Source organism: Ammospiza nelsoni, chromosome 24 (genome assembly GCF_027579445.1).
Source record: "Ammospiza nelsoni isolate bAmmNel1 chromosome 24, bAmmNel1.pri, whole genome shotgun sequence".
Classification (NCBI taxonomy): domain Eukaryota; kingdom Metazoa; phylum Chordata; class Aves; order Passeriformes; family Passerellidae; genus Ammospiza; species Ammospiza nelsoni.
The window spans coordinates 6,544,288-6,572,286 of record NC_080656.1 but is presented as its reverse complement, the minus strand read 5'-3'; the positions used below and the strand labels follow the sequence as shown (position 1 = coordinate 6,572,286).

Here is a 27,999-nt window from a genome sequence, read left to right as displayed (position 1 = left end):
CCGCTGCCGGCCGGGCCATGGGGCCGCAGCCCCGCCGCGTGCTGCTGCTCGGGGAGGGAAACTTCTCCTTCGCCGCGGCGCTGAGCGGGGCCCCGGGCACGCACGTGGTGGCCACTTGCTACGAGAGCGAGGAGGAGGCGGCCGGGAGAGGGGGAGCGGCGCGGAGCATCCGCCGGCTGCGGGACAGCGGTGCGTGCGCGCCGGGGACGGGCTGGGGTGGGCGTGGGGCTGCTGCTGGGAGCCCTGCTGGTATCGGTGTCACCCTGATGGCGTCGCTGGCACACCCCCTGGCATTGCTGTCACCCTGGTGTCACCCAGAGTGGCATTGCTATCACCCTGGTGTCACCCTCCTGCCACCCTGGTGTCACCTTCCTGGCATCGCTGCCACCCTGGTGTCACCCCCCTGGCATCCCTGTCACCCTGCTGGCATCGCTGCCACCCTGGTGTCACCCCCCTGGCATCCCTGTCACCCTGCTGGCATCGCTGCCACCCTGGTGCCACCCAGAATGGCATCCCTGTCCCTGGTGTCACCCTCCTGGCATCACTGTCACCCCCCTGGCACCGCTGCCACTCTGGGTGGCACCCGGAGTGGCATCGCTGCCACCCTGCTGGCATCGCTGCCACCCTGCTGGTGTCACTGTCACCCTGGTGCCACCCAGAATGGCATCACTGCCACCCTGATGCCACCCCCTGGCATCGCTGTCCCCCTCCAGGCGTCTCAGGGGAGGGACTGGAATAGCCCAGAAATACTTTAAAATCTGATCAGGATGAAATTGTGCTGAAACTACTGGTTTCAACTGTTTTCAGAAGTTTCTGCTGCCTTGAAAGGGAGCAAAGAGAGCCCCACAGGGCTCCCTGGCATTCCCAATGCTCCAGGCAGCTCTCACGCACTTCCAAACGCCCTGGAGGATTTGCGTTCCCACCTTTCCTTACAGTTTTCCTCCCTGATAGCCAGCCGAGCCTTGTTTTGCTGTCGCAGGAGCCGAGGTTGTGTTTTCCGTGGACTGCACCAAGCTGAAGGAGCACTTTGTCCCGGGAAAACGGGAATTTGATCGCATTTATTTCAACTTCCCCCACTGTGGGAGGAAGGCTGGGGTGGTGAAGAACAGGCAGCTCCTCGCTGGCTTTTTCCACAGGTGAGTAAACCCTAATTAATGCCGTGCTAATTACCGGCCGTGGCAGAGCTTTCCAGCTGCGCTACAGGTGTTTTTGGGGCGCTGGGAGATTTGGGGCTATGCTTAGAGGATGTTTTGGGGTTATGCTTAGAGGATTTTTTGGGGCTGTGCTAACAGGATTTTTTGGGGTTATGCTTAGAGGATTTTTTGGGGCTGTGCTCACAGGATTTTTTGGGGCTGTGCTCACAGGATTTTTTGGGGCTGTGCTCACAGGATTTTTTGGGGCTGGGCTAACAGGATTTTTTGGGGTTATGCTTAGAGGATTTTTTGGGGTTGTGCTTAGAGGATTTTTTGGGGCTGTGCTCACAGGATTTTTTGGGGCTGTGCTCACAGGATTTTTTGGTGTTGTGCTAACAGGATTTTTTAGGGCTGTGCTAACAGGATTTTTTGGGGCTGTGCTCACAGGATTTTTTGGGGTTGTTGCTAACAGGACTTTCTGCTCTGGCTTCCCTTCCAGCTGTGCAGAGGTGCTGGCCCAGGAGGGAGAGGTCCACGTGGCCCTTTGCAATGGCCAGGGAGGGACTCCTGCGGATCAGCCCAGGAGGGAGTGGCACAACAGCTGGCAAATCGTGGCTGTGGCTGCAGGAGCTGGCTTTATCCTGAGCCACGTTCATCCCTTTAAAGCAGAGACTATCGAGGGATACGAATGCACAGGTTACAGGTAACCATCACAAACTGAAATTCTGATGTTTGTGCTCTTAAAATGCCCCAGCGCTAGAATACTCTTTTAGTGTCTTGTTGGCTGGAGAGGAACTCCTTTTAATTTTCCTTTTAATTTTCCTTTTAATATTTTCAATTTAATTTTCCTTTTAATATTTTCCTTTTAATTATCCTTTTAATTTTCCTTGAAATTTTCCCCAAAATAGCTGCAGTTCTTGTTCATCTCCAAGCAGAATAACCAAGATTAAAAGGCAAGCTTCCTGCCAAAGCACCCTCTAAAAATAAGACTATCTGAGGATTTTAAAGGTCAAAAGCATCTGTTTCAGAACAAATATCAATCTCAGCCTAAAGACAGGAGGGCTGGGATTGGTGCTGGCAGAGACCTCTGCTCCTGCCTACTTAAATATTAAATATTATAAACATTAAATATCAGAAAATAGCAGTGACTTTGCTCTGGTTTTGTGTATTTTTCAGGAGTCAGGATAAATCCTTCTGTGTGGAGGGTGCTTTGAACCACATTTTCACACGGAGCACAGCACCCCAGTGTTTCACATCCATGAGCTGCCACACACAACTGGGGAGCCAAAAAGTTTCTTTTCAAGTGCCACAAGTCCTTGTGGATAAAATTAACAGGTGAGTTTTTTAATTGGTTTCTCTTTGGCAGTAGGAACGTGGGGATGGCCAGCAGTGGGGTCAGATAAATGGATATGGTGGCTGGGAAATCCTTTTTTTTTGCCAGCAAATTGCAGTGAATTCTTGATTGTAACACCAGTGCCCTGAAAATGTGCAACACCTTTGGTGAAAGGCTTGGCTTGGTCAGTTAGTTGCTGGCTTAAGAATGTTTTGGGTGGATTGCTGCACTCAAATTATGGCCACAGGAAGGAAATCACACACGGTGTCTGTAATTTGCACTTTTGTTTTTCACAGGGGTTTCCTTGAGGTGAATTCAAGTCATCCAGTAAGGACAATAAAGGAGAAGCTCAGTGCAGGGCTCGGCCAAGCTTTTCCTCTGCAGGACATCAGCTCCTGCCTTCCCCTGCTCCAGCAAGGTCACCCCGGTGGTGTTTGCCACTCCAACATCTTCTGCGTCACCCTGAGCCCAGGGGAGGCTCCAGGCACTGGGAAAGCATCTCAGGGACTGGCAGATGCAGCTCTGTGTTCCCATTTTGGCCAGGGCACAGGTGGGAATGGGCAGGAGGGATGCCCAGCTCCAGAGCAGTTTTACCTTAGGCCTTCCCTCCTGCCTCGTGCCCAGGCAATGATACAAAATGGAGCCTTTTCCCCAGGGACACTTCAGGTTCTTTCTGGGCCCGTTTTTAGGAAATGTCGGATCGCTCCCCACTCCATGCCTGCTTTCCATGAGATGCTGGTTGTGCTCGCAGGGAGCAGGGGCACGGAGAACAGCTGTGTGCAGATGTTGGTGGAGAACATTAAAACCACCATGAATTCCCTTCACCAGGGCACTTCTGGTGTCAAACCCAGCATCAGCCTGCAGGAACCAAGTTTTGGAGCTGAGCTCAGTGACTTTGCTGCTTTTGAAAGGCAGCTTGGTGAAGTTCAGCATTTCCTCTGTGTGGGGACAGAGCCAGAGCCCCCAGGCTGCTGTGTGGGCATTATCAGGGCAGCTCCTGCTGAATTAAAAAGCCAGGAGCTGGTTGTTGTCTCTGCCTCGCTGAACCTGGACCTCCTGGCCATGCTGCTCTGTGGAATATCCGACTGGAGAATGCTCTGGACGTGGGACAGGCGCTTCCTCAGGCAGTTCCCTGAGGGAGAGTTGAGGCTTTTCAAGAGTTTTTCCCTCTACCCACCTTCCTATGTGCACGATGTCAGCTTCTGGCTTCCTGACGGGCAGGACTTTGATGAAGTGGCTTTCCACACCCTTGCCAGGAGGGTGTCAGGTGAAATGGTCGTTTCCATCCAGCAGAGGGACAGTTTCCAGCAGCCAGGGAGGGGACGGAGGAGCCTCTGCTACAGGGTGACTTTCCAGTCCTGTGACAGGGCCTTGGGCAGCCGGGAGGCAGCGGAGATGCAGCTGCACCTTCGGGAGGAAATCCAGCAGCACCTGGGTGTGACTCTAAGGTAGAACATCTCTCGTGCTTTGCAGGGGCTCCCGTGGCCCTTTCTGAGCTGGAAAATGTCACCTGCCCGTCGTTGGACCCGAGGCTGTGTTACTGCAGTGCCTGTCACAAGGGCGGGGTGGACTTTGAGCACCTGCCCACGTTTCCATGTGGGACCTCCTGTTCTCTGTGTGTGTGTGATGAAACCTCGTTTTATAAAGTGGAGCTTTTCTTTCCTGGGCTCCTGTGAGAGTGGATTTGATCTCTTTACTAATGCAAATTCCTGCTGGTGCCCACCCTGAGCCTGCCCAGCCCACCCTGAGGCCGTTCCCTCTCCTCCTGTCCCTGTTCCCGGGATCAGATCCCAAATCCCCCTGGCTGTCCCCTCCTGTCAGGAGCTGTGCAGACCCACAAGGTCCCCCCTGAGCCTCCTTTTCTCCAGGCTGAGCCCTTTTCCAGCTCCTTCAGCTGCTCCGGACCCTTCCCAGCTCTGTTCCCTGCCCTGGACGCGCTCCAACCCCTCCATATCCTTTCCGTGCTGTCCTTTCCCCATCTCCTGATCACAGCGGGTACCAAATAAATAACATTCTCCATCAGTGCGTTCCCCATTCCCTCACTTTCCTCCCCAAAAAGGCGGGCAGGGCAGCGCGGGGATGGGGCTTGGCTCGGACCCGGGCGTGCGGGACAGAGATGGGGTGAGGGATGGACCCGGGTGGGTGATGGACCCAGATGGGTGACGGACACGGGTGAGTGATGGACCTGGGTGTGCGGGGCAGCGCTCCCCCTGTCGCGGTCCCTGTCCGTCTGTTTGTCCCTGTCCGTGTGTGGGTCCCGGTGCCGGTGTCGGTCCCTGTGTGGGTCCCGGTCCCTGTCCGTCTGTCGGTCCCGGTCCCCCTGTCAGTCCCTGTGTCGGTCCCGGTCCGTCTGTCGGTCCCTGTGTCGGTCCCGGTCCCTCTGTCTGTCCCTGTCCCTCTGTCGGTGCCGGTGTCGCTCCCGGTCCCCGTGGCGGTGCCGCCGCCCGCCGGGAGCGCGCTGCCCACACCCGTGATGGCGGCGGCGGCTTCGGCCGCGCTGCCGCAGCTGCTCGGGCCGGGCCGCGGCGGGCGGCGGGCGCTGCCTGCCCGTAGCCGGCATGGCCGCCAAGGGGGCCCGGCAGCGGCCGCGGGCGGGCGGCGGGGACGCGGCGGGGCGGCGGCCCGAGCCCGCGGGCAGCGAGGAGGCGCGGAACGAGTGGGTGCTGCCGGGGACCGAGCGGGGCTGCCGGGGATGCTGAGGGTACCGGGGCTGCTGAGGGTACCGGGGCCACGGAGGCTGCTGAGGCCGCCGGGGCTGCTGACGCTGCGGGGCTGCCGGGGCTGCTGAGACCACCGGGGCTGCCGGGGCTGCTGAGACCACCGGGGCTGCTGGGGCTACCGGGACCACCGAGGCTGCTGAGGCTACCGGGGCTGCCGGTGCCGGGGTTTACACGGGCGGTCCGTGCTGTGGGGATGGTGCCGGAGCATCCCCGGCCCGGTGCTGAGGGGCTGCTGCTGCTTCCTTTTGAGGGGACCGGCATCTCCATCCCTCCTGCCCTAATGCACCCTCAGCCCTTTGCTCGCTGTCACCTTGTGAGGGCACTGGCATCCCCATCCTGCCCTAATGCCACCCTCAGCCCTTTGCTCGCTGTCACCTTGTGAGGGCACTGGCATCCCCATCCTGCCCTAATGCACCCTCAGCCCTTTGCTCGCTGTCACCTTGTCACCCGTGATCTTGTAGCTGAGTTTTCCTGCTGCATATTTGTAATTTTTTTTTTTTTACCTGCCCCGCTTTTGGATTAGATCATCCGGGAGCAAAGCAGGGCACGTCTGGGCCCCTGAAGGATCAACAGCTTTCAAGTGTCTGATCTCGGCCAGGTTCTGTGCAGCTCTGCTGAGCAACATCTCGGATTGTGATGAGACCTTTAACTACTGGGAGCCGGTGAGTCCCTTCCTGCCCTTGGGATTGGCAATGTGCAAATACCCCTTTATTTAGGACCTTGTGCTCTCTGTTTCAGTTTCCAGTTGGCTTGTGCAAATGCAGATTTATTTATAACCTTGTGCTGATCCCTCTGTTTCAATGAGAAATATTTTGCTCTGGAAACTCTGCTTTGTGGCAAACTCTCTGCTTTGTGTGCTGCAAGTTAATTTATTTATTTGATCTCTGTTGTAGACACACTACCTCATTTATGGGAAGGGGTTTCAGACCTGGGAGTACTCTCCTGCCTACGCCATCCGCTCCTATGCTTACCTGTGGCTCCATGCCTTGCCAGCCTGGTTCCACGCCAGGGTTCTGCAAACCAACAAGGTAAATTTGGTGTGTGGAAGCTGCTTTTGAGAGGAAGAAATGTACATTTAGTGTGTGTGAAATAGCCGTTGTGTTTGGTGTTGAAATTGACTTCATTGTTAAAAACCATGATTGAAATTCACTTCATTTTTATAAAACATGGTTGAAATTCACTTCATGTTTGTAAAACTGGTTTGTTGACAAACATTGACCTCCCTGGAAGGATTTCCAAGGGTTTGTGGGTTTCCCCTGATGTTTTACAAGCCCATTTTGTGTCCTGTGCCTCATTCAGACTCTGTCTTTGTCTGCTAGGTTCTCATCTTCTATTTCCTGCGATGCTTCCTGGCCTTCCTGAGCTGTGTTTGTGAACTCTACTTCTACAAGTGAGTGTCAGAGTGTCTGCAGGGGGTGTGTGGGAGCAGTGTGAGTGCCAGGGACAGCTCCTGCCACAGGAATTAGGCTTTGAGGCTCGTGTGTAGATGAGAAAATACAAGTTTTCGTAATAACTCACTGGGATGCTGGTCAGAATGTCACAATTGGGACAAAATTGCACTCCCAGATGTCCCACCCACACCTCTACTCCAGCATTTTGTTGACTCCACTCGTTTCCTCACTGCTGGCAGCAAGCAGGGTGGGAGTATTGCAGACTGAGGAGACTCTGCTGCTGTGTTTGCTTATCCCAGTGAGTTTGACTGGAACACACTGATTGCTGCTGTCTGGAATCTCTCTGCCAGTGCTGTTTACAGCCACTAAAATCAGTAGCCCTAACATGCAATTATCTTGTTTCAACTGGATTTTTATTTTTACCTGCTGCCTCTTGATTCCTGATTTTTAATCCACTACCTTGCATGAGTTTCTTGTTTGTCAGAAGCCACAGTTCATCTCGTTAAACCAGAGCACTGACACATATCTTCTCATCCACATTCTGGTTTAAAGAGATGAGCTGTGGCTTTTTTTGCATGGTGGGGTTTTGTGAGGGGTGAGGGGATGGATGGGAGTGTGCAGCAGTGCAGCCACCACTCCTGAGATTTGCCCAAGCACAGCTGGGAGAATCCAGCCCCCACTCAGAGTTTTGTACTGGTGAAACTCAGGGTCTGAAACCCCAGGAGAGGCAGCAGCTGAGTGCTGGGGATGCCCCAGCTCAGAGCTCTCAGGCTGCTCCATGGGTTGTTTGTGGTTCTGCATGCCTCGGTGCTGCTGATTTGGCCCTGGGGCTGTTTTGTGGTACCTGTTTCTCTGCTGCTTCCCCAGGGCTGTGTGCAAGAAGTTTGGGCTGCACGTGAGCAGGCTGATGTTGGCCTTCCTGGTGCTCAGCACGGGCATGTTCTGTGCTTCTGCAGGTGAGTTGGCTTGGCACTGGTGCTGACAAAGGTTCAGAGAGAAGAAAATCACATTTCTGGGTGCTCTTTGTTGTATTCCCATGACAGAACAAGCATTGATTCCATTTTTGTTCTCTGTGTTACAATTCCCAGGCCCGTTTCTGTTGCTGCCTCCTGTTTTTAGTATTGCAGTGCCTTTACACAGGCTCCTGGCCCGCCTGCCCTTGCTCTAAGGCAGGAGCTTTGGCACTTTGCCTTTGTGTGCTGTCCCCTCAGGCTGGCTGTACCTGTTCTCCCAGCCACTGCAAGACCTGCAGCAGCATTGTGTGAAGTGTGGGGAGCCTGTGCTGACCTCTCATCCCCTTGTGTTGCAGCTTTCCTGCCCAGCAGCTTCTGCATGTACACCACGGTGGTGGCCATGACGGGCTGGTACATGGACAGGACCTCGGTGGCAGTGCTGGGGGTGGCTGCTGGAGCCCTGCTGGGCTGGCCCTTCAGCGCAGCTCTGGGGTAAGGAGCACTTGCTGCCCTTTCTCAGCTGCTCTGCACCTGCCTGGGCAGAGCCAGCAGGCACTGAGCTGCCAGCTTAGCCCTGGATCCTTGCTACAGCCTTCCTGGCTTTTGAACAGCTCAGGTTGGGCAGATTTCCTGGCATTAATTTGGGTAAATCCTGAGCTGGATGATGAATCTGGAGTAAGAGCAGAGTGGTGGTTCCGCCTCTTGCTTTGAAAGGGCAGCAGAAGCTGCAGTGGGGTTCTCAAAGCCTCCAGCTGACAGCTGGTCTCTCTTCCAGGCTTCCTATTGCCTTTGACTTGTTGATCCTGAAGAAGAGGTGGAAAAGTTTCCTGAACTGGTGTGTGGTGTCCTTGATCCTGTTTTTGGTGAGTGCCTGCCACTGTGCTGGTGTTCACAGGGGTCTGAGGGTGAGGGAAGAGACGAGGATCTGACTCCATGGTTCAGAAGCCTTGGTTTATTATTTTATGATATATATTATAAAACTATACTAAAAGAATAGAAGAAAGGATTTCATCAGAGGGCTGGCTAAGAATAGAAAAAGAAAGAATGATAACAAAGGTTTGTGACTGACTGAGACTGTGATTGGCCATTAATTAGAAGCAACCACACGAGACCAATCCCAGATGCCCCTGTTGCATTCCACAGCAGCAGATAACCATTGTTTACATTCTGTCCCTGAGGCCTCTCAGCTTCTCAGGAGGAAAAAAATCCCAAAGAAAAGGATTTTTCATAAAATGTGGCTGTGACTGTGACATGCCACAGCACAAAGAGGGAATGGATGGCAACACAAGGAATGAGTTCCTTTAGGAAATGAGTTCCTTTAGGAAAATCTGCTGCAGCTGCTGCACTTTAACCAAAATCTGCTTTCCCCCAGGTGCCCTTGGTGGTGGTGGACAGCTATTACTATGGCAAGCTGGTGGTGGCACCTCTCAACATCGTTTTGTACAATGTCTTCACCCCCCACGGGCCTGATCTCTACGGTGAGTTTGGGATAACGAGCCAGGGAGGCAGCCCGAGCTTTTCTGGCTGCCCTGGCCCTCGACTGGCAGTGCTTTTTGTGCCCTACAGCCAAAGCAGCTGCCAGCTTCTGTTCCTGCCAGCTCCGAGGGCTGCAGCTGCAGCTTCTGGACACGGGATGTCTCTGTCGAGCTGGCAATGCGCTGCCGGTTCCTCCGCGCTGGGAGTTGCGCTGCTTTTGTTCGCTTTCCACTCCCGTGAAGCTGCCAGGAGGTGTCTCACTGCCTGGGCACAAGTGGCCCGTGTGTGTTTGTCAGCTTGGATCCGTTCCTGGCTGCTGCTCCTCGCAGTCAGGCTGCAGAACTTTGGGAAAGTGAGGAATGGTGCAGAATCCAGACTGCTTTCTGGCCATATCCTGCACTTCCAGAGCTAGAAATTGATTTCTAGCAGGGCTTTAGAAGGGCTGGCAGAGCCCAGGGGATGCCTGCAGGATCTGTGTGCTCTGTGCACAATCCAGACTGCTTTCTGGCCGTATCCTGCACTTCCAGAGCTGGAAATTGATTTCTAGCAGGGCTTCAGAAGGGCTGGCAGAGCCCAGGGGATGCCTGCAGCATCTCTGTGCTCTGTGCAGAATCCAGACTGCTTTCTGGCCGTATCCTGCACTTCCAGAGCTGGAAATTGATTTCTAGCAGGGCTTTAGAAGGGCTGGCAGAGCCCAGGGGATGCCTGCAGGATCTGTGTGCTCTGTGCAGAATCCAGACTGCTTTCTGGCCGTATCCTGCACTTCCAGAGCTGGAAATTGATTTCTAGCAGGGCTTCAGAAGGGCTGGCAGAGCCCAGGGGATGCCTGCAGCATCTCTGTGCTCTGTGCAGAATCCAGACTGCTTTCTGGCCGTATCCTGCACTTCCAGAGCTGGAAATTGATTTCTAGCAGGGCTTCAGAAGGGCTGGCAGAGCCCAGGGGATGCCTGCAGGATCTGTGTGCTCTGTGCAGAATCCAGACTGCTTTCTGGCCATATCCTGCACTTCTAGAGCTGGAAACTAATTCCTAGCAGGGCTTCAGAAGGGCTGGCAGAGCCCAGGGGATGCCTGCAGCATCTCTGTGCTCTGTGTGAGGCCAGAGGAGCTGTTGAGGAGGGCTCAGCACTGGCAGCAGCAGCATCAGGGCTTTCTCTGGCAGCTGGCACTGCTGGTTGGGTTGAGGGGCTGTTCTGGGTGGTGCTGATTTGTCACTTGTGCCTGGCACAGCAGGGCAGCAGCTGCTCTGCCAGGGCTCTGGGCCTCTGCAGGAAGGCTCTGAAGTGTGGGGCTGGGAGTTTTGTGTAAGTGAGCTCCAGGCTCTGTCTCTGATCGGTTTTGGCAGGGCCTTGTGCCTGACCTTTTCCACACTGGTGCATGAGTTGTTTGCAGAAGCCTCCAGGGACCCGTCTGTCCTGAAGAGTTTTATTCGCAGTGACGTTCACACAACATCCTCGGGCTAGTAAAGGAGCCTGCCTGGAATTGCTCTTTAATGCAGTGTGGCCAGGACAACGCTGTGTGTTTAGAGAGCTTCAAAACACTGGGGAAAAATAACACAGCCAGGGGAGATGAAAGGCTGGCCAATCCCTCTTGGCTCTGCAAGCTGGGATTTCCCAACGTTCACATGATGGGGGCAGAGTCACCAGCCCAGATCATCTCCAGTGTAAGCACTGCAGTGTTTGTGAGACAAGGTTCAATTAATTTTTTTCCCTCTGTCTTTAGCAATATGCTCCCTCTACATAAATATTGTCTGTGCAATTAATATTTCCCTGGAGTGATTTGGTTTCTACAGCCAAGGGAAAACAGCTGCCAAGAGTAAATCCCTGTTTCTGAGGCTTTGGGGTGTTTTTGTGTACTTAATTTGTGACCAGAGTTTTTCCCACTTTGGGAGGCTTTGTTCAGCTTGGGTGGAAGGTGCTGGAGCTGCTCATGTCCCTCCTTTCTCTGTGGAGCCCTGCTCCTTGAGCAGAGTGAGAATAAATGAAATTCAGGGAGCAGACTGTTCATTGTAGCAGCACTGAATCAGAGCGAGGGCTGTGACTCATGACCAAATTATTGCAGCTTAGTTTCTGCTTGCCAGCTGCAGTTCCTGCACTCAGCCTTCAGCCCAGGGTGGGGCTCCTTGTCCCAAACCTCTTTTACAGCTCCCCTGCTCTGGCCTGAGCTGCCCTCACCACTCCTGTGCTCAGGGTGCAGCGTGGATAAATTTGATTCACTCCTGAGTTCTGCAATTGCTCCTGAGGCCGTTCCCAGGCCTCAGAGTTCAAAGCATTTTCTCACTGGGGTCTGACAGAGCTTCCAGCTGCTTTTCCCCATGGAACCACCGTGCCAGGAGCTGCCTGGGTGTTCCTTTCCCACTGCTTTCCCCAGTCTGTGTCCTGGATCCCACAGCTGCCCAGCTCTGCCATGTGCATCCTTGCAGGAACATTCTCCAGCTCCTCTCTCCAAGCACGTTCCCATTAACCCCTGAGCATGGAGAGTTCTCAGTGTCCCTCCCTCTTCAAAGATGATGTTCTGGGCCAGCACTTCTTGTCTGCAGTGGGGTTGTTCCTTTTTGAGGCTGCAGTTCACCTTGAGCAGTGTGGATAAGAGGAATAAAATCCCTTTTGCCCTGGGAGGCTTTGAGCCTGAGTGCCTCTGAATGGCTGCGTCACCAGTGAGCCAGCCTGGTGCTCTCTGCCTGCTGTGCACTGTTCTCTTCTCTTTTTTCCTCCCTTTTTATTTTTTTTTAGCCTCTCAGAGAGAAGAAAATCCCTCATTGGAGAAGCAGGGGAGGCTCAGTGCTTGTTTTTTTTCTGGGCAATTCAGTCACACTGCAAAAAAATGTGAGCGAGCAGCTATTTTTTGGTGAAAGCTTTGCTTCAGAGCAGCTGCTCTGTTTATTAGCAGTGTTATCTGGGCTGTGTTTGGGTTGGGGAGGAGTTGTGTTTTATGAAATGTCCTTCACTCCTGACCCCCAGGCTGCCAAATCTGAAACCAGAGCAGGGAGAGGTGAATTCAGGGTGAATTCCCTTTGCTTCCCATCTCAGCCACAAAGGTGACAGGATGGTCCCTGGACTTACCCTTCAAAGATTCAGAACTTATTTCTATAATTGCTGTTTACTTTCAGAGCTGATAACTCAGGCTTTCCTGCACAAACCCAAGCTGCTTGGCCAGGCAGTGACTCCAGTGCCCTGTTTGTGACACCCCCAGTGCAGCTTCTCCCCTTTTTTTAGCTGCAGGAGCCGCAGAGCCCTCGGGTTTTCCTTGCTGCTATTCAGTTGTCTGATTAATTTCAACACGGACCCGATGTAAGTGGCTCTGATTGCAGGAAATTGCTGTGGCATGTGACACATGTCACAACAGTGCCGTGATTAAAGCCCCCGCGTGTCATTTACTGGCTGATTGAGCTAATCACACTGAGAGAGTGGGAAATGTGTGGAGAGGAACTGGCATTCCTCATTGTTAAGGGCTTTAAGCATCCTGAGTTCAGAGTCTAAATAAATGACAGTTGGACTGGAGTTTCTTTCAGTTTACATCCTGCAGAGCTTGCAGCCAGCTCCCGAGTGTGGAGGCAGAGCTGCCTGGCTCCTCTTGGTGTCAGAACAGGCTGAATTTGGGACATTTAAATAGTGCTGAGTGAAAGGAGGGACCAAAACCAGCATTTAGTGGCAGCGGCTTTGTTGGGGTGAAGTGAGAATACAAACTCCTTCCCTTCTTAATCCTTTTTGGTACCTTTCTGTTGCTGCCAACCCAGAATGAACGTCCTCACTCCAGAATTACATGGCACTGTGTGGTTTTGTGTGACTCCTCTGCAGTTAGAAAGAAAGGATGAATTTGGGGTCAAATTTCCCAATTTTAGAAGTTTCCACTTCTGCTTTCTGGCTGAATGGAGGGGTGAGCTCTGTGTCACAGAGTTCTGCTGGCTCTGGGGTTTATGAGCAGCAGCTGTAATACTGACTATTTTTCACCTTCAGATTAAAAATAAGGAGAAAAATTAATTTCTGAGCAGGAAGACAATGAAGTTTCTTGTGCAGGTGTGAGTGTGAGATACTCTGGTGGGCTGTGTCAGGCAGAGAAGGGCCAAAGCTGCTGCTCCATCCATTCATACTTGAGTTTCAAATCTCTTTTTTCCTTTCCTTTAGGTACAGAACCCTGGTACTTCTATTTCATCAATGGCTTTCTGAATTTCAATGTGGTTTTTGTGCTGGCCCTGCTGGTGCTGCCTCTGACCTGTCTGATGGAGTGTCTGCTGCAGAAATTCCGTGGTGAGTGCAGGGTTTGCCTGCCTAAGAGCAGCTTTTCCCTGCTGAAAGTGAAACTGGGAGCAGGGAGAGCCTTTGGAGCACCAGGAAAGTTCCTGCAGCTCATTAGGGTTCAGGATTGTTCCTTGCCTCCACCTCAAGAGGAAAAATGTGTTAAAAAAGTGAGCCTGACAAGGTGTGTGGTTCCTGAGCTTCACCGTGACATGTAATCCATCAGGAATGGCCCAGTCAATAATCCTGAAGGGGGAAGAAGCTGAACCTGGTGTTGTTCCCATCTTGTCTGCAGCTGGAAATGGGTAGAAACCTTTTGGGGTTGAGGCTGGGCTGTTCTGGGCACTCTGGGTTTTTCAGCTGCCAGGAGTGAGCCCTGCTCTGGGCAGTGTCCCTGTGGGTGTGGATATATGAGAGTTAAAAAAAAACAAAACAAAAAAAGAGGAACCAGAATATTCCCTACTTCACACTGGGCTTTTTCTTGAATAAAATGACATCAGTTTGAACACATGACACTTGTGAGTGACTCCAGAGGGGAAGTGTAAATTCCTTTCTGCTGTTTTCCTGAGGAAAATTCATCAGGGCTCAGCAGCAGCCTCCAGATTCATCAGTCCAGTCAGTGCTGTGCTCTCTCTGTTTTTTTTACTGACTACAACAAACAGTAACACAATCCTCGATGAAAATGTATGTTCAGGGGTGTTTGCTTATGTCTGTTCCTTGGCTGCGAGTGACAAACTCTCAGAAAGCAGTAAAAGCTCAGTAGGAGCTCCTGTAAATGCAAGATTTCCTGCTGTTCACTTGGTGTTCTTGTGCTGAACAGCAGGAGCGACTCTGCCAAGCGCTTTGTTCTTATTGTCTGTGAAATGCCGCTGGCTTAATTGCTTAACTCTGCTGTTGGGAGTAGCAAGGGGTAGGAAAGGGACTGAAAATTGTCAGGCAGCGCAGAGCCGTCCTCAGCGTGACTGAAATTCAGGGTAATTGTTGTTATTTTTGAATCAGTTATTTCCTCTGTTAAGCAGGAGGCGCCTGGGAGAGCTCTCCCGGTGTTGTTTTTGTAATGAGGCAATGAAGGTTGGGCAAACCTTGGGCTCCAAACAACCATTTGGGAGGGGAAGGGCAGCTCCTGAGGAGGCCCTTTCTGATCTTGGTGTGCACAATGCCCAGCAGGAAACCCAGCACTCCTGTCTGCCTCCTCACACCTGGCAGTTCCTGATGGATTTGTCTCTTCTTGGATCCACCAACTCTTATTTTCTGTTTTTGCTCTTCTAAGGCTGTTGGAATTGTCAGTGTTGTTGGAATCTGCAAAAATCCTCTGAGGAAAACGCCCTGCTGGCTGTTTGGGGTGTGTTACCTGAGTTTTAGCAGCACTGGTGCTCAGGACAGGGCGTGTTTGGGTCTCCAGAGTGGGCTTTGGGTCCACTAATACTTGTTTTCTGCTTCTGCTCTTCCTAAGGCCATTGGAATTGTTAGCATTATAGAAATTTGCAAAAATCCTCTGAGGAAAACGCCCTGCTGGCTGTTTGGGGTGTGTTACCTGGGTTTCAGCAGCACTGGTGCTCAGGACAGGGCGTGTTTGGGTCTCCAGAGTGGGCTTTGGGTGTGGGAGGGGATTGTGCAAGAGAAGGAATTCCTGCATTTCTCCTTTGCTGAGGTTTTGTTTCTTCCAGTTCAGAACCTGGGCCGTCCCTACTGGCTGACCCTGGCTCCCATGTACATCTGGATCCTGATTTTCTTCAGCCAGCCCCACAAAGAAGAGAGATTCCTCTTCCCCATCTACCCCCTCATCTGTCTCTCTGGTGCTGTGGCTCTCTCTGCTCTTCAGGTAAATTCCAGTGGTGTTCAATAAACAGCTGAGAATATTTCCCAGCTGTTATTTCATTATGACTTTGAGCTGTTCTCCAGTCCCAAATGGGAATTCTGGAGCTGTGGTGCTGTAGTGCCAACAGCACCCAAAATCCAAGAGATTCCTGAGGGTTCAGTGACCTGCTGATGGAATTGTGGCTCCTTGGCTGCTCAGCTCTAAGGGCAGGAATGTGGGTGTGTAGGAAATGCATTTTGATGTGTCTCAGAAGGAATCCCTCCCTCACTGGGCTGAAAAAAAGCAAAAGGATCTCATTTAAATGTTGGGAATTGCACTGAACGTTTGGAAGAGCCAAAACGTGGATGTTTAGTAAACATCACTTGAAACACTTCACAGAGCAAAGCACTAATAGAGACTGATATAAACCTTCCCAAAGCTCAGAATTATTCATCTCCTGCTGTTAGAAAGGCTCAGGAATGCAGCCAGGAGTCCCTGTTGGAGCCTGTTCCAGCTGTTTGGCCTCACCCTGCTGTTCCTGCTCTGTCCTGCAATTCCTGCCACCCTCAGTCCCTCATCCTCCCCCTGCTCAGGTGCTGTTCCCACTCTGGATCTCCTTCACTCCCAGATGAGTTCCAGTCCTTGCCTCCACACAGGATCCAGCTTGGAATGTCACCAATTTTCTGGCTCTGACTGAGAATTCCTCTGTGCTCTCAGAACATCACAGAGCAATGTTCATTTATTTTTATTGTAACTTGAGGAAACTTTCCCCCCTGTACGTTTCTTGCGTATTTTGCCACTGTTTGATGACATTTTGCCCAGTCTGGAGCATCCAGCTGAGAATCTGGAACTGATTGCCCACCAGCAGGACAAGACTGTCACTGTCCCCCTCCAAACTACGTGGATGTTATGAGAAAAATGCAAACAGGACAAGAGAAACAGAAAGCAGCTGAGGGCAGGGAGTGAACAACCACTCCTGCAGAGCAGCAGGGAGGGACCAAGGCAGGGACTGGATGGATTTCCTCCTGGCTATTCCAGAATGGCTTTTTAATTGAAAAAACCAAACCTAAAGGACTTTTCTTTTATCAGTTTTTCTTTTTATCAATTTTTCTTTTATAAATTTTTCTTTTTATCAGTTTTTCTTTTATCAGTTTTTCTTTTATGAGTTGCAGAGAGTGACTTGCGTTCAAAGCTGGATGCAGAATGTGCTCTGTGGTGTTTTGTTCACTTCAAAGCTGTGGTTTGTGCAGGCAGGGTAAACAAGCAGAGGTCACTCTGGAAATCTGGGTCATGGAGCTTGTGTTAGGCAGGAGTTCAGTCCAGCATGGAAAATCAGGTGAGTGTGCAGGGAACTTCTGAAAGGGACCCTTGCCCCTGGTTCACCTGGGAGCAACCAAACTGGAACCCTTGAGAGAGCACTTTAGGTCCAGAGCCTTTCCTAGGAAGCATAAAAACACTGAAATACCCCAAATTATCACTTAAATATGACCAAACCCTATGAGTTTCTGTGCATTTTGATGGCTCTGAATTTAAAAATCTGGTGGGGGACACACTGTTGTAAGAGCTTTATGAAAAATGTGAATTTTGCTGAATGGATCAGAGTTGGAGTAACTTCGCATTGTCTCTCTTTTTTTTTTAATCTCTTCCCTGAGAAATGTTACCACTTCATCTTCCAGCGCTACCGCCTGGAGCACTACACAGTGTCCTCCAACTGGCTGGCCCTGGGGACTGTCCTCCTCTTTGGCCTTTTGTCACTCTCACGCTCTGTTGCCTTATTCAAAGGTTGGTATTCCACATTTGCCCTCTGCCCTCCTGGCTCTTGGGCTCAGGGCTGCAAAAGCTGTGCTGTAGAAAAGGGAGTTGGCAGTAAAATTTCGTGGGAGAGTGAGCTGAGATCCCTCAAGGAAGAGTTTGAAGGCAGGTAAGACACAGGATTCCCAGCAGGAAGGAGGAGGTTTCATAGTGTGGTCTCCTGCAGGATTCCCCCACAAAGGTTTCGCTTGAAAACCTTCAAATTACGTTACCTGTGTCCTGCAGGTAACACAATTTGTTGAGAAGTTTGTCCTTGAGAAGTTTGGGTGTTGTTGCTGCAGAGGAAGGAATAAGTTCTGCTGGTCACCATTAATTAATTATTAATTATACATTCGTCTATATATATATGTATGAATGGGTCACCAGAATTGCATCACTTAAAAATCCACTTCACCTTTCACCAGTAAACTCCACTGATGTAAAACCTGACTGGTTTTAAAGCAGATAGTTGAGATTTCTGATAATCCCACTTGGAAAAGCATTTTCCTGTGTAAAATGTGAATTAGGAGCATGAGTCCTTAATGGAGATGGAATCAAAGCCTTCCCACCTCATCAGTATTTTTTGGGGGTTTTGGTGGCCATTGACAGGCAGGGAAATGTGAATAAAATTGGTAAGAGGGGAAGCTTTGAATGCAGCCACTTCTTAGCATAAACCAGTTCATTTATTCACTGAGTTACCAGTTAAAAAAATTATACATGAAACAACTTTTGTAGGCTTTAATTAAATACCCCTCTAAGCTTAATGATGGTTTTCTGCCTCCCACAGGCTACCACGGGCCCCTGGACCTGTACCCTGAATTCCACAGGATTGCCACTGACCCCAGCATCCACACGGTGCCCGAGGGGAGGCCAGTCCATGTCTGTGTGGGGAAGGAGTGGCACAGGTTCCCCAGCAGCTTCCTGCTGCCAGACAAGTGAGTGCTGCCCTGGGAAAGGGGCAATTAGGGCAGGTGGATAACGAGGGGCACAGTCATGGGTGTGGGGAACCCTCAGGGACGCTGCTGTCACCAGCAGTGTCATAAACAGTGTTAAAGTACCCAGATAAAGGATTCTGAAGGTTTTTCATCAGAAAAACTGGCCACAAGTTCCTGGGAGTCTCTGGTGTGCCTGGGGATGGTGTCCTTGGTTTTGGCGCTCAAAAATACCCAAATTAAAGATTTTGAAGGTTTGTGGTCAGCACATTGACCACAAGTTCCTGGGGATCACCTGGGGATGGTCTCCTTGGTTCTGGTGCTCAAAAGTACCCAAATAAAGGATTCTGAAGGTTTTTCATCATCATGTTGGCCACAAGTTCTTGGGAATCCTTGCTGTGCCTGGGGATGGTGTCCTTGGTTCTGGTTTTTGTCCTCAAAAGTACCCAACTAAAGGATTCTGAAGGGTTCTGATGAGCACAATGGCCACAAGTTCCTGAGAATCCTTGATGTTCCTGGGGATGGAGTCCTTGGTTCTGGTTCTGGTGCTCGAAAGTACCCAACTAAAGGATTCTGAAGGTTTTTGATCACTTTGGCCATAAGTTCCTGGGAATCCCTGGTGTTTCTGGGAATGGAGTCCTTGGTTCTGGTTTTGGGGCTCTCACACAATGCTCTCCCTGCTCTCTGCAGCTGGCAGCTCCAGTTCATCCTGTCAGAATTCCGGGGCCAGCTGCCCAAACCCTTTGCCAAGGGGCCCTTGGCCACCAGGATCATTCCTGCAGACATGAACGACCAGAACAAGGAGGAGCCCTCTCGATATGTAAGGATTTGTTCCAGCTTCCTTTCCCTTACCTCGCTGGATAATTGAAATTATTGCAATGCCTCACAGTGGATCTCCCCATTTCTGCTGGGTAATTGAAATTATTGCAATGCCTCACAGTGGATCTCCCCATTTCTGCTGGGTAATTTAAATTATTGCAATGCCTCACAGTGGATCTCCCCATTTCTGCTGGGTAATTGAAATTATTGCAATGCCTCACAGTGGATCTCCCCATTTCTGCTGGGTAATTTAAATTATTGCTATGCCTCACAGTGGATCTCCCCATTTCTGCTGGATAATTTAAATTATTGCAATGTCTCACAGTGGATCTCTCCATTTCTGCTGGGTAATTTAAATTATTGCAATGCCTCTCCCCATTTCTGCTTCCTGGGGAGTTCCAAAGCAAAATTGGTCCCTCTGCAGCACTTGGAAGTCTCCCCATTCTTGTGAGTGGTTTCTGTTTGCCTTTCATCTGCCAGTTTGAAGACATAATGATAACAAAAGAAGCAGCAGAAGTAAGAATTCCTAATGATTGCAGTTTGGGGTTTAGTGTAGTGTGTTAATGTGATCACAGGAATGAGTAATTTGAAGTCCCCCACAGAAAATATTTGTCACTGAGCAGGAATTGAAAATTTCCTCTTTTATTTCTTTTTAAATATGAAACTATTCATCATATTTTCAACTGAGGAGGAGGAACTTAATTTGGAACTTAATTGTATTAGTGGGAATCTGCTAAGATAATGTGTATTGGAATTATTGATTTATTTCCTGGTTGAACTAAACAAAACACAGATAGGAATGTCTTAAAATTATTGCTGAACTGACAGGTTCAATCTTGGCAGTCTTGTGGGTTAAAATTCTTATTTTGAGGCTGATTATGCAGTTACTGGAAATGGGAAGGAGGCGTGTTCCCACCTGAGAGGAGCTGTCTGCTGCAGTGCATTTAATTTATGAAATCTTTAACTGGGGCATATTTTTAGCACAGACAGCTGGCTGCTCCAGCCTGTGACTAATAGAGCAAAACACATTTTTGTTTCATGCTTGCTCCTTAATGTCACCCTACAACTTTGTTCTTTCTCATGCAAGCTCAAGGGCCTAGAAATTAAACAGGGGTTTAAAACCCTTACTTTTGACCTGCTAATTACACCAAAAGATCAAGATCTTTCCCTATATTTAGTGAGTATGAGCATATTCAGATTTTTTTTTTAAAAGTAGAAGAATAATTAGCAGGACCTGGACAGGACTGTGAGAGGGGATAAATCTCAATAGCACAAGGCTGTTGGTCATTTAAAGGGGAGAAAACAAATTATTCAGGAGGATTATGTGAGCCATGGATAAAGGCATTAATGGCTGTGATCTCCCTGTTTCAGGTGTGAGTATCTATTACTGCTCTGCTTGGAAATGGAAGAGGGAACCTCAGTGTTCCTGTTGCTATGAGACACTGGGGGAAGAGTGATTTGATCTTGCTTTGCAATCTCTCTTTCCTTAATCACATCGAGCTGCACTTACCTTGCACTTGCCCAGCTGGGGAGGTGCATTTGTCTCTGAAAGTGCCAAGAAACAGATAAGGAATATTATTTCTTCTCAAGATACATCCAAGCAGGACCAGCAGATTGGGCTGAAAGCTGCTAACAGCAGCTGCCTTCAGTGAAAAGGGTTTTTAAGCATTTTCTCTTCACTTCCAGCACCCTCCAGACCCCGTGGCAGCAGCAGATGTGCTCTTAGCCCCAGCTCTGGGTGTTCCCACTCCTGTCAGCCAGGATGGGATCCAGCTCAGCTCTCCTCCACTTGGCAGAGCAGTGGTATCAAATAAAGAAAGAGTGGGAGGAGGAAAAGGAAAGGGGAACAGAAGAGGAGAGGATGTAATTTAGAAATCCCTCACAGCTTTGTTCAGCAGAACTCGTTCCTTTCTTTCATTTCAAGGTCTGGGCATCACCCAGGTCTTGTGTAAATCCCCAAATCAATGCAGAGGTGCTGCAGAGCAGGAGGAATATCATCCTTGGCTTCATTGTAAAGTGAAAATACAAGGGAAACGTGGCTTGCACCTGGAATTTGGAGTCAGGGCAGCATTTAGGATGAGACAAGTGAGGTTCTTGAGGCAGCAACTTGTCTTTCTCTGAATGATTCCACATCACTTCCAGAAAAACTTGGTTAGTGGTTTGGGAGTCCTTGTGCTAATGAGCCAGAGCCTCTCCCAGTGCCTGGAATGTTCCTCTCACACCGAGCACAAAGTGGATTCAGCATCCTCAGCTGCGTTTCCTGTGGTGTAATTTCATTTGCCACTCTGCTGTGATGCCACAGAGCCATCTGCTATCCACCTAATTAAATTGTTTCCAGCCTAAATTGTTACATCAAGCCCCAAAGGTGCTTCAGAAAACGGATGTCAAGCATGGCCAAGGAAGTTGGCAGTAAAATTTCAAGGGAGAGTGAGCTGAGATCCCTCAAGGAAGAGTTTTAGGGAGTAAGGCAGGGTAAGACACAGGATTCCCAGCAGGAAGGAGGAGGTTTCATAGTGTGGTCTCCTGCAGGATTCCCCCACAAAGGTTTTGCTTGAAAACCTTCAAATTACGTTACCTGTGTCCTGCAGGTAACACAATTTATTGAGAAGTTTGTCTTTGGGAAGTTTGGGTGTTGTTGCTGCAGGGGGAGGAATAAGTTCTGCTGGTCACCATTAATTAATTATTAATTATACATTCATCTATACATATGTATGTATGGGTCACCAGAATTGCATCACTTTAAAATCCTCTTCATCTTTCACCAGTAAACTCCACTGATCTAAAAATTGACTGGTTTTAAAGCAGATAGTTGAGATTTCTGATAATCCCACTTGGAAAAGCATTTTCCTGTGTAAAACTTGAATTAGGTGCATGAGATGGAGATGGAATCAAAGCCTTCCCACCTCATCAGTATTTTTGTGGTCTCCTGCTGGATTCCCCCACAAAATGAGTTGTGCACAGAACCAAAGCCACAGGACATAAAGGCAGCTCTGTCTGTCCCCGCAGATGGACATCTCCAAATGCCACTACCTGGTGGACCTGGACACAGCAGCAGAGAGCCCCAGGGAGCCCAGGTACTCCTCCCACCGAGAGGAGTGGGTCACCATTGCCTACAAGCCATTCCTTGATGCTTCCAGGTAGGATTTGCACTTTGGAGAGGGAGGGGTGGGGGCACTCTGGGGTTTCTGGTTGTAAAAGAGGGCAGGGGAGAGAGATCCATGGGCAAATGCCAGCTTGAAATGCAGTTCCCAGCAAAATGGAGCCTTTGTCCAACTCCTGCTTGCAAAATGCATGACCTAAGTTGCTTTAGAGGGCGAAACTCTGTGAGGAGGGTGGTGAGGAGTATTTTTATAAAGAAATAAACAATTTCTTTATAAAGCTTCCTGCTGAAGCAATGTTTTTTGGGGTTGCTTTCCAGAGAAGTGAGGTGGATGTCACCTCCTCCTAGGCCACTTTTCACTCTGTTCTGTCCCAGCTAAATGCAAAACAGGCATAAATCATCAGAGGGGATGAGCTCTGAGGAATGTTCTGGAAGCTGGCAGGGAGAGGAGGCAGTCAGCAGGGCCACACCTTGGTTAGGCAGCAGAAAATCCATGGGGGAGATCCCTGCTGGAGCTGTTCTGCACCGAGCACCTTGCTGCAGCGTCTGTGAGAGGCAGAGGCTGGGATTTGCTCTCCTCCAGGCTCTCAGGGAGTGGGATCAGGGCTGTCCAGCTGGGAATGATGCTCCCACATTCCTGCAAACGCAGGAATGCGTTTGTATCAGCTGTACAAGGATGTGATTTAGCCCTTCAGAGCTCCTGAAGGTGTCACCCCAGGACAGAGACTGGAAAAACCTCTGGGGAAAACCAACCCAGAGTTCAGTGCCCTCCTGTTTTCCATGAGAGACCCGATTGCTTCCTGCAGGGAAGAGCAGGGCAGGGATGGGGGTGTTTGAGCAGCTCCCAGGAGGGCTCTGACACAAACAGCTTTCCTTGGCAAGGTCTTCCCTGAGCTGCATTTTCCAGGAGAACCTGCTGCTACACTGGGGCACGAAGGAGGTGGCCAATGAATTTTATTAATGAGGCAGTTGAGGCATCAAAGGCTCTCCTTGTGCAGAGGATTTGCCCTTAAATGTGCATTTCTGCTTTAAAGCCACATTTCTTTGTTCTCACAGCTGCTTTATCTTGCCTGCTCGATCTCTGGAGCTGAGTTGAGGTTTCAGGTTGGCAGCTCTGTGGTCGCAGAGCAAGGGGCAAAAAAACAAACCCCAAACGCATCAAGCACCTCCCCAGCTCAGCCCAAAGTGCAGCTCTTGTGTGAAAATCAATGAAATCAGTGAAATGAGTGACCCCAGCAGCTCGGTTCAGTCCTGCTGCACTGGAGGCTCTGGGGCTCGCTGCAAGTCTCCCATTGACGTCAGCGAGTGCAAATGTAAATCTCAGCTGGCTCTGATAAATGGTGCTGCTAATTGAATTAGAGAGCACTCCGAGCCACCAGCTAATTATGCTCCTCAGGAAGCTGCTTTGCCAAGGTCCATTTAATTCTATACTGGCTGAATGCTCCGAATCTGGCACAGAAAAGGGGAAATATATCACAGCTCCCCTCTGAGGAGCACATATTTTCCAGCTCTTTAGGGCTGAGCTGTCTGCTTGCTCCAAACACTTGGGTTTTCCATCAAAAAAACCTAAAATTGGCAGTGCAAAATTAATGATTGGGTCACCTTGCTGGAGCATAGCATTCCCCTGCTTTGATAAGAGGCTGTCTTGTTCCCTTTAATGGTGTTTTCCTCGAGTTGTTTTCTATAGTTTTGTTTTTAAAGTGGCTGAATTACCTCTGAAATGTGTGTGTTGGTACAGAACTTCACCTCCAGAGGAAGTGCAAACATTGAAGGGCTTGCAGAGAGCTTTGATCATGAGCTTCTTGTGGCTGGGAGGCGCTGGGACCCGCCCAGGTGGCATTGGGACCTTCCCAGGTGGCACTGGCACCTGTCCCTGTGACTGGAACCTGCCCAGGTGGCACTGGGACATTCCCAGGTGGCTTTGGGACCTGTCCCTGTGACTGGGACCTGCCCCTGTGGCTCTGGGACCTGCCCCTGTGGCTCTGGGACCTGTCCTTGTGGCTCTGGAACCTGCCCAGGTGGCATTGGGACCTTCCCAGGTGGCACTGGCACCTGTCCCTGTGACTGGAACCTGCCCAGGTGGCACTGGGACATTCCCAGGTGGCTTTGGGACCTGTCCCTGTGACTGGGACCTGCCCCTGTGGCTCTGGGATCTGCCCCTGTGGCTCTGGGACCTGCCCCTGTGGCTCTGGGACCTGTCCTTGTGGCACTGGGACCTGCCCAGGTGGCTCCGTGGCAGAGTTCAGCCTCCTCCTGCCATTCCCTGCTCTGCTCCCGCCTCTCTCTGAGCTCTGCTCTCACCAAACTCAGGTTACAAAATGCACTTCTGGGGGGATCTCTCACCACTGCAGGCTCCAAGTGCTGCCAGTCCATGTTAGTCTGGCAATTTGGGAACATCTGCAACATCTTCACTTGGGATTTCCTTCCATCCCACAGCAGCTCCCTCTGGTGCTGCTGGAGCAGTTTTTGAGCTGTTTCTCCTGAAATTCAGGCGGACACAGGCTTAGCTCCAAGGCTCCCTGTGCTTCCAGCTCTGGGAGCTGCTCAGTCCTGCAGCAGTGCCTTTTTCAGAGCCCCAAATCCCTGGAAAAGCATCCCCTGCTCAGCCCTGCTGCTGGGAGCCGAGTGCTGATCCAGGCTCCATCTCTGGGGGACAAATTTAGCAGCAAATGCAAATAGAACATTAAATATATTCCCTGTCATCTGTCAGCCAGCCCCTTGCATGTGCCATCTGCTGTCTGGGGTGGCTGAGCTGCCACAGGGAGGTGACAGGAGGTGAAGGTCCCCTGTGTCTGAGCTGGGAGGGTGCAGGAGCTGCTGGTGCCAGCTGAGCCCAGCCAGAGCCTCGGCAGCCCCTGGGGACACGCAGCTCCCAGTGGCAGTTCCTGCCTTTGTTTTTCTGCTGCGCTTTTGAAAGATCTCCAGTGCAGGCAAACAAAACACAATTTGTCTTTCTGCTGGGGAAAAATAAAAAAATCGCCAGAATTGGGTGTGCAGAGCAGCAGAGCTGGGGTGAAGTGAGCAGCAGGGCTGTGCCATCCCTGAGCTCTCAGCAATCCCAGTCTGAGAGCTGCTGCTGCTGCTTTTCCAGCATTTCTGTGGCTGGCAAGGGTTGATGTTTTCCCATCCAGGTGATCTCAAAGACACAAAAAGAGAAGCTGCGGTGCTGAGGGAGCAAAGCTCTGCCTCAGCCCCGGTTTCAATGAGTTGCTCAGGTTTTTGAAGCCTCACAAAGCTCAGAGCTGCTGCTGAAGGAGGTTTTGTTTGTCCACCTCACACTGAAACCCAGACTGTACCATTAATGAGAGAATACATCCATTCGCAATGCCCTCAGCCAGCACTGCTGCAGCAATTAGCAACCCAATCAAAGGTGCTAATTTCACCCAGACATCATTAAGCCCTCCGTGCTCCACTGGTCCCGTTTTTGGAAGGCTGTGAAATGCCAGCTCCCAGCCCTGGCAGGGCATGGCTCAGTGTGGCTTTGAGAGCTGCCCAGCGCTCTGTAATTCAATATTTCCACAGAAGATCGGCTCAGGAGCCAAACTGCAAAATGCCAGTGCCCATCGCAGCTGCTTTTTGCTCCTCAGAGGGGCGTGGGGGAAAAGGGATGGGATAGAAAAGATGGGACAGAAAAGAGGAGATGCCAGGGAGGAAACGACCCCTTCACCTTCACAGCGCCCCGAAGGACAGGGCTGTGTGACCCCCAAGACCCCCTGGCTGCTGATGTCTGGGATTTCATGTCTTTCAATGATTACGGTTCAATTTAATTTCTTTCAGTAATTTCAATACTTCATAATTACTCTCAGGAATTTCCTCCCTGCCCTCTCTCCCCCTCAGTCCTGCTGGGAATGGACGGTGGGCACGAGGTTGTGTTGGATTTGTGTTGCCCCCAGATAAGGAAGGAGTGATGAGTCTGACTCCATGTTCTCAGAAGGCTCATTTATTATTTTATGATACTATATTGTATAAAATAATACTATACTAAGATTTCCCTCTAATATATAACCCTCCATTTTAATTTGTAATTCTTATGGAATTTAGGGGTTTTCCTTCCCCATTGTTTCTTTCATCTTTCAATGTCTAATTTCATTTATCAGCAAACACTAAAGTTTATTTGTAAAAGCAAATATCTTTCCATTCATCAATCAGTGGAATCCTTCCTGTTGTTTCTTTTATCTCCCAGTGCTGGTTTTACCCACCAGCAGCCCCACCGCTGGTTTGGAAAGAGAAATCTGCTGTTCCTCTCATAAATAACTAAGTAATACAGAAAGGATTCTTACAGAATGCTAAAAAGGTAATAATGAAAATTTGTGACTCTCTCCAGAGTCCTGACACAGCTTGGCCCTGATTGGGCAATGAGTGAAAACAACTCACAGCAGAATCCAGTGAAACAATCGCCTGTGGGTGAACAATCTCCAGACACATTCCACAAATGAGATAAAATTGTTAAATTAAAAAAAAATAAATAGGTAAAAGATAAAATAGATAAAATAAATAGATTTTTTAAAAAGATAAAAATAAATAGATGAAAAAATAAATAGCTAAAATTGTTTTCCTTTTTCTCTGAGGCTTCTCAGCCTCCCAGGAGAAAAATCCCGGGCGAAGGGATTTTCGAAGAGATTTCTTGAAGGGGTTTTTCCAGAGATCACAAGCTTGGGCTCTTAAACCCGTGCCAGCCAGCTCTGGTGGCACCAAGAGGAGAGGGTTGGGCACTGAGGGATGATTTATTTTCCCTTTTCCCTCTGCTCCCCCAGGTCCTCGCGGCTGCTGCGCGCGTTCTACGTGCCGCTGCTGTCGGAGCAGCACACGCGCTACGCCAACTATAGCATCCTGAAAGCCCGCAGGAGGCAGCCCAGGAGGAAACTGGGGGGCTAGCACACACCTGGGCCAGCCAAAAACCCACCCAGAGCATCTGCTGGCACTCCTGGACAGATTCCCCGAGCGGCTCCGGCAGCCTCTGCTCCTCTGCTCTGCCTCAAGCCATTGGGAAATCCAGCACCACCTGGGGATGGGAAATCCCTGCTGCTCCCCGTGTCCCCCTTACAGCAGAGAAGAGGAACATGGAAAATGAAATGGAAAACAAAATGGGTTATCCTTGCTGCTCCCCGTGTCCCCCTCTTACAGCAGAGAAGAGAAACATGGAAAATGAAATGGAAAATAAAATGGGTTATCCTTGCTGCTCCCCGTGTCCCCCTCTTACAGCAGAGAAGAGAAACATGGAAAATGAAATGGAAAATAAAATGGGTTATCCCTGCTGTTCCCCGAACCCCCCGTACACGAGAGAAGAGAAAAATGGAAAATGAGATGGGTTATCCCTGCTACTCCTGGTGTTCCCTCTCACACCAGAGAAGAATGGAAAATAAAATGGAAAGTAAGATGGGTTATCCCTGCTGCTCCCTGTGTCCCCTCTTACACCAGAGAAGAGAAAAACGGAAAATAAAATGGCCCTCTTACACCAGAGAAGAGAAAAATGGAAAATAAGATGGAGTATCCCTGCTGCTCCCCGTGTCCCCTCTTACAGCAGAGAAAAACTGAAAATGACATGGGGTATCCATGCTGCTCCCCCTGTCCCCTCTTACACCAGAGAAAAGAAAAATGGAAAATAAAGTGGAAAATGAGATGGGTTATGCCTGATGCTCCCCAAACCCCCCTTACATGAGAGAAGAGAAAAATGGAAGATAACATGGAAATAAGATGGGGTATCCCTGCTGCTCCTGGTGTTCCCTCTTACACCAGAGAAGAATGGAAAATAAAATGGAAAGTAAGATGGGTTATCCCTGATGCTCGCCATATTCCCTCTTACACCAGAGAAGAGAAGAATGGAAAATAAAACAGGGTGGCACCCTGAGGTTCTGCTCCAGGCTGCAAATGAGGGAAAATCCAGCCCAAATTCTCTCTGTCTCCCCCACCTGCCCCTCTGCTCTCCTCACCTGTGCTGTCTTTCACCCAGGGATTTTTTTTTTCAGGTAACAAAGTTTAGGAATTTTCCTTTTCCAAGGGGAAAGGAGGAAGAACACCTGACTGACAGGGAACTGGAATGCACTGAATCTCCAGGAGTGAACATCGTGCACCACAGAGGAACAGCCAGAACTGCTCTGTCCAGGAGACATTTCCAGGGATAAACCTCTGCTTTTGGGAAAAAAAACCAAACTGGGACAATTATGTGTTTAATGGGATCAGTGTTTGTGTTATCTGTGAAGCCAAGTGTGTGTTTGCTATTTATAATGATTTTTTCAAGATCCTTTGACTTCTAGACTTTAGCATCTTAAAAATTCTGGAATCATCCAGAGAGGAGAAGGATGAATCCTTTTTTTTTTTTTT

General features: G+C 50.1%; 1 protein-coding gene across 1 annotated transcript; it reads left to right on the top strand.

Moving 5' to 3' along the window:
- Positions 1 to 27,982, top strand: LOC132083544 (ferredoxin-fold anticodon-binding domain-containing protein 1-like). The gene is made up of 19 exons (XM_059488272.1): positions 1 to 189; positions 980 to 1,136; positions 1,633 to 1,836; positions 2,310 to 2,468; positions 2,763 to 3,914; positions 5,710 to 5,848; positions 6,080 to 6,214; positions 6,506 to 6,576; positions 7,445 to 7,533; positions 7,887 to 8,022; positions 8,306 to 8,393; positions 8,903 to 9,008; positions 13,128 to 13,250; positions 14,906 to 15,060; positions 16,689 to 16,818; positions 17,615 to 17,762; positions 18,450 to 18,579; positions 21,585 to 21,715; positions 26,433 to 27,982. Exons 1-19 carry the CDS (start codon positions 18 to 20, stop codon positions 26,551 to 26,553), a joined length of 3,546 nt encoding a protein of 1,181 aa, XP_059344255.1. The 5' UTR covers positions 1 to 17; the 3' UTR covers positions 26,554 to 27,982.
- Positions 27,983 to 27,999: the final 17 nt, after the last annotated feature.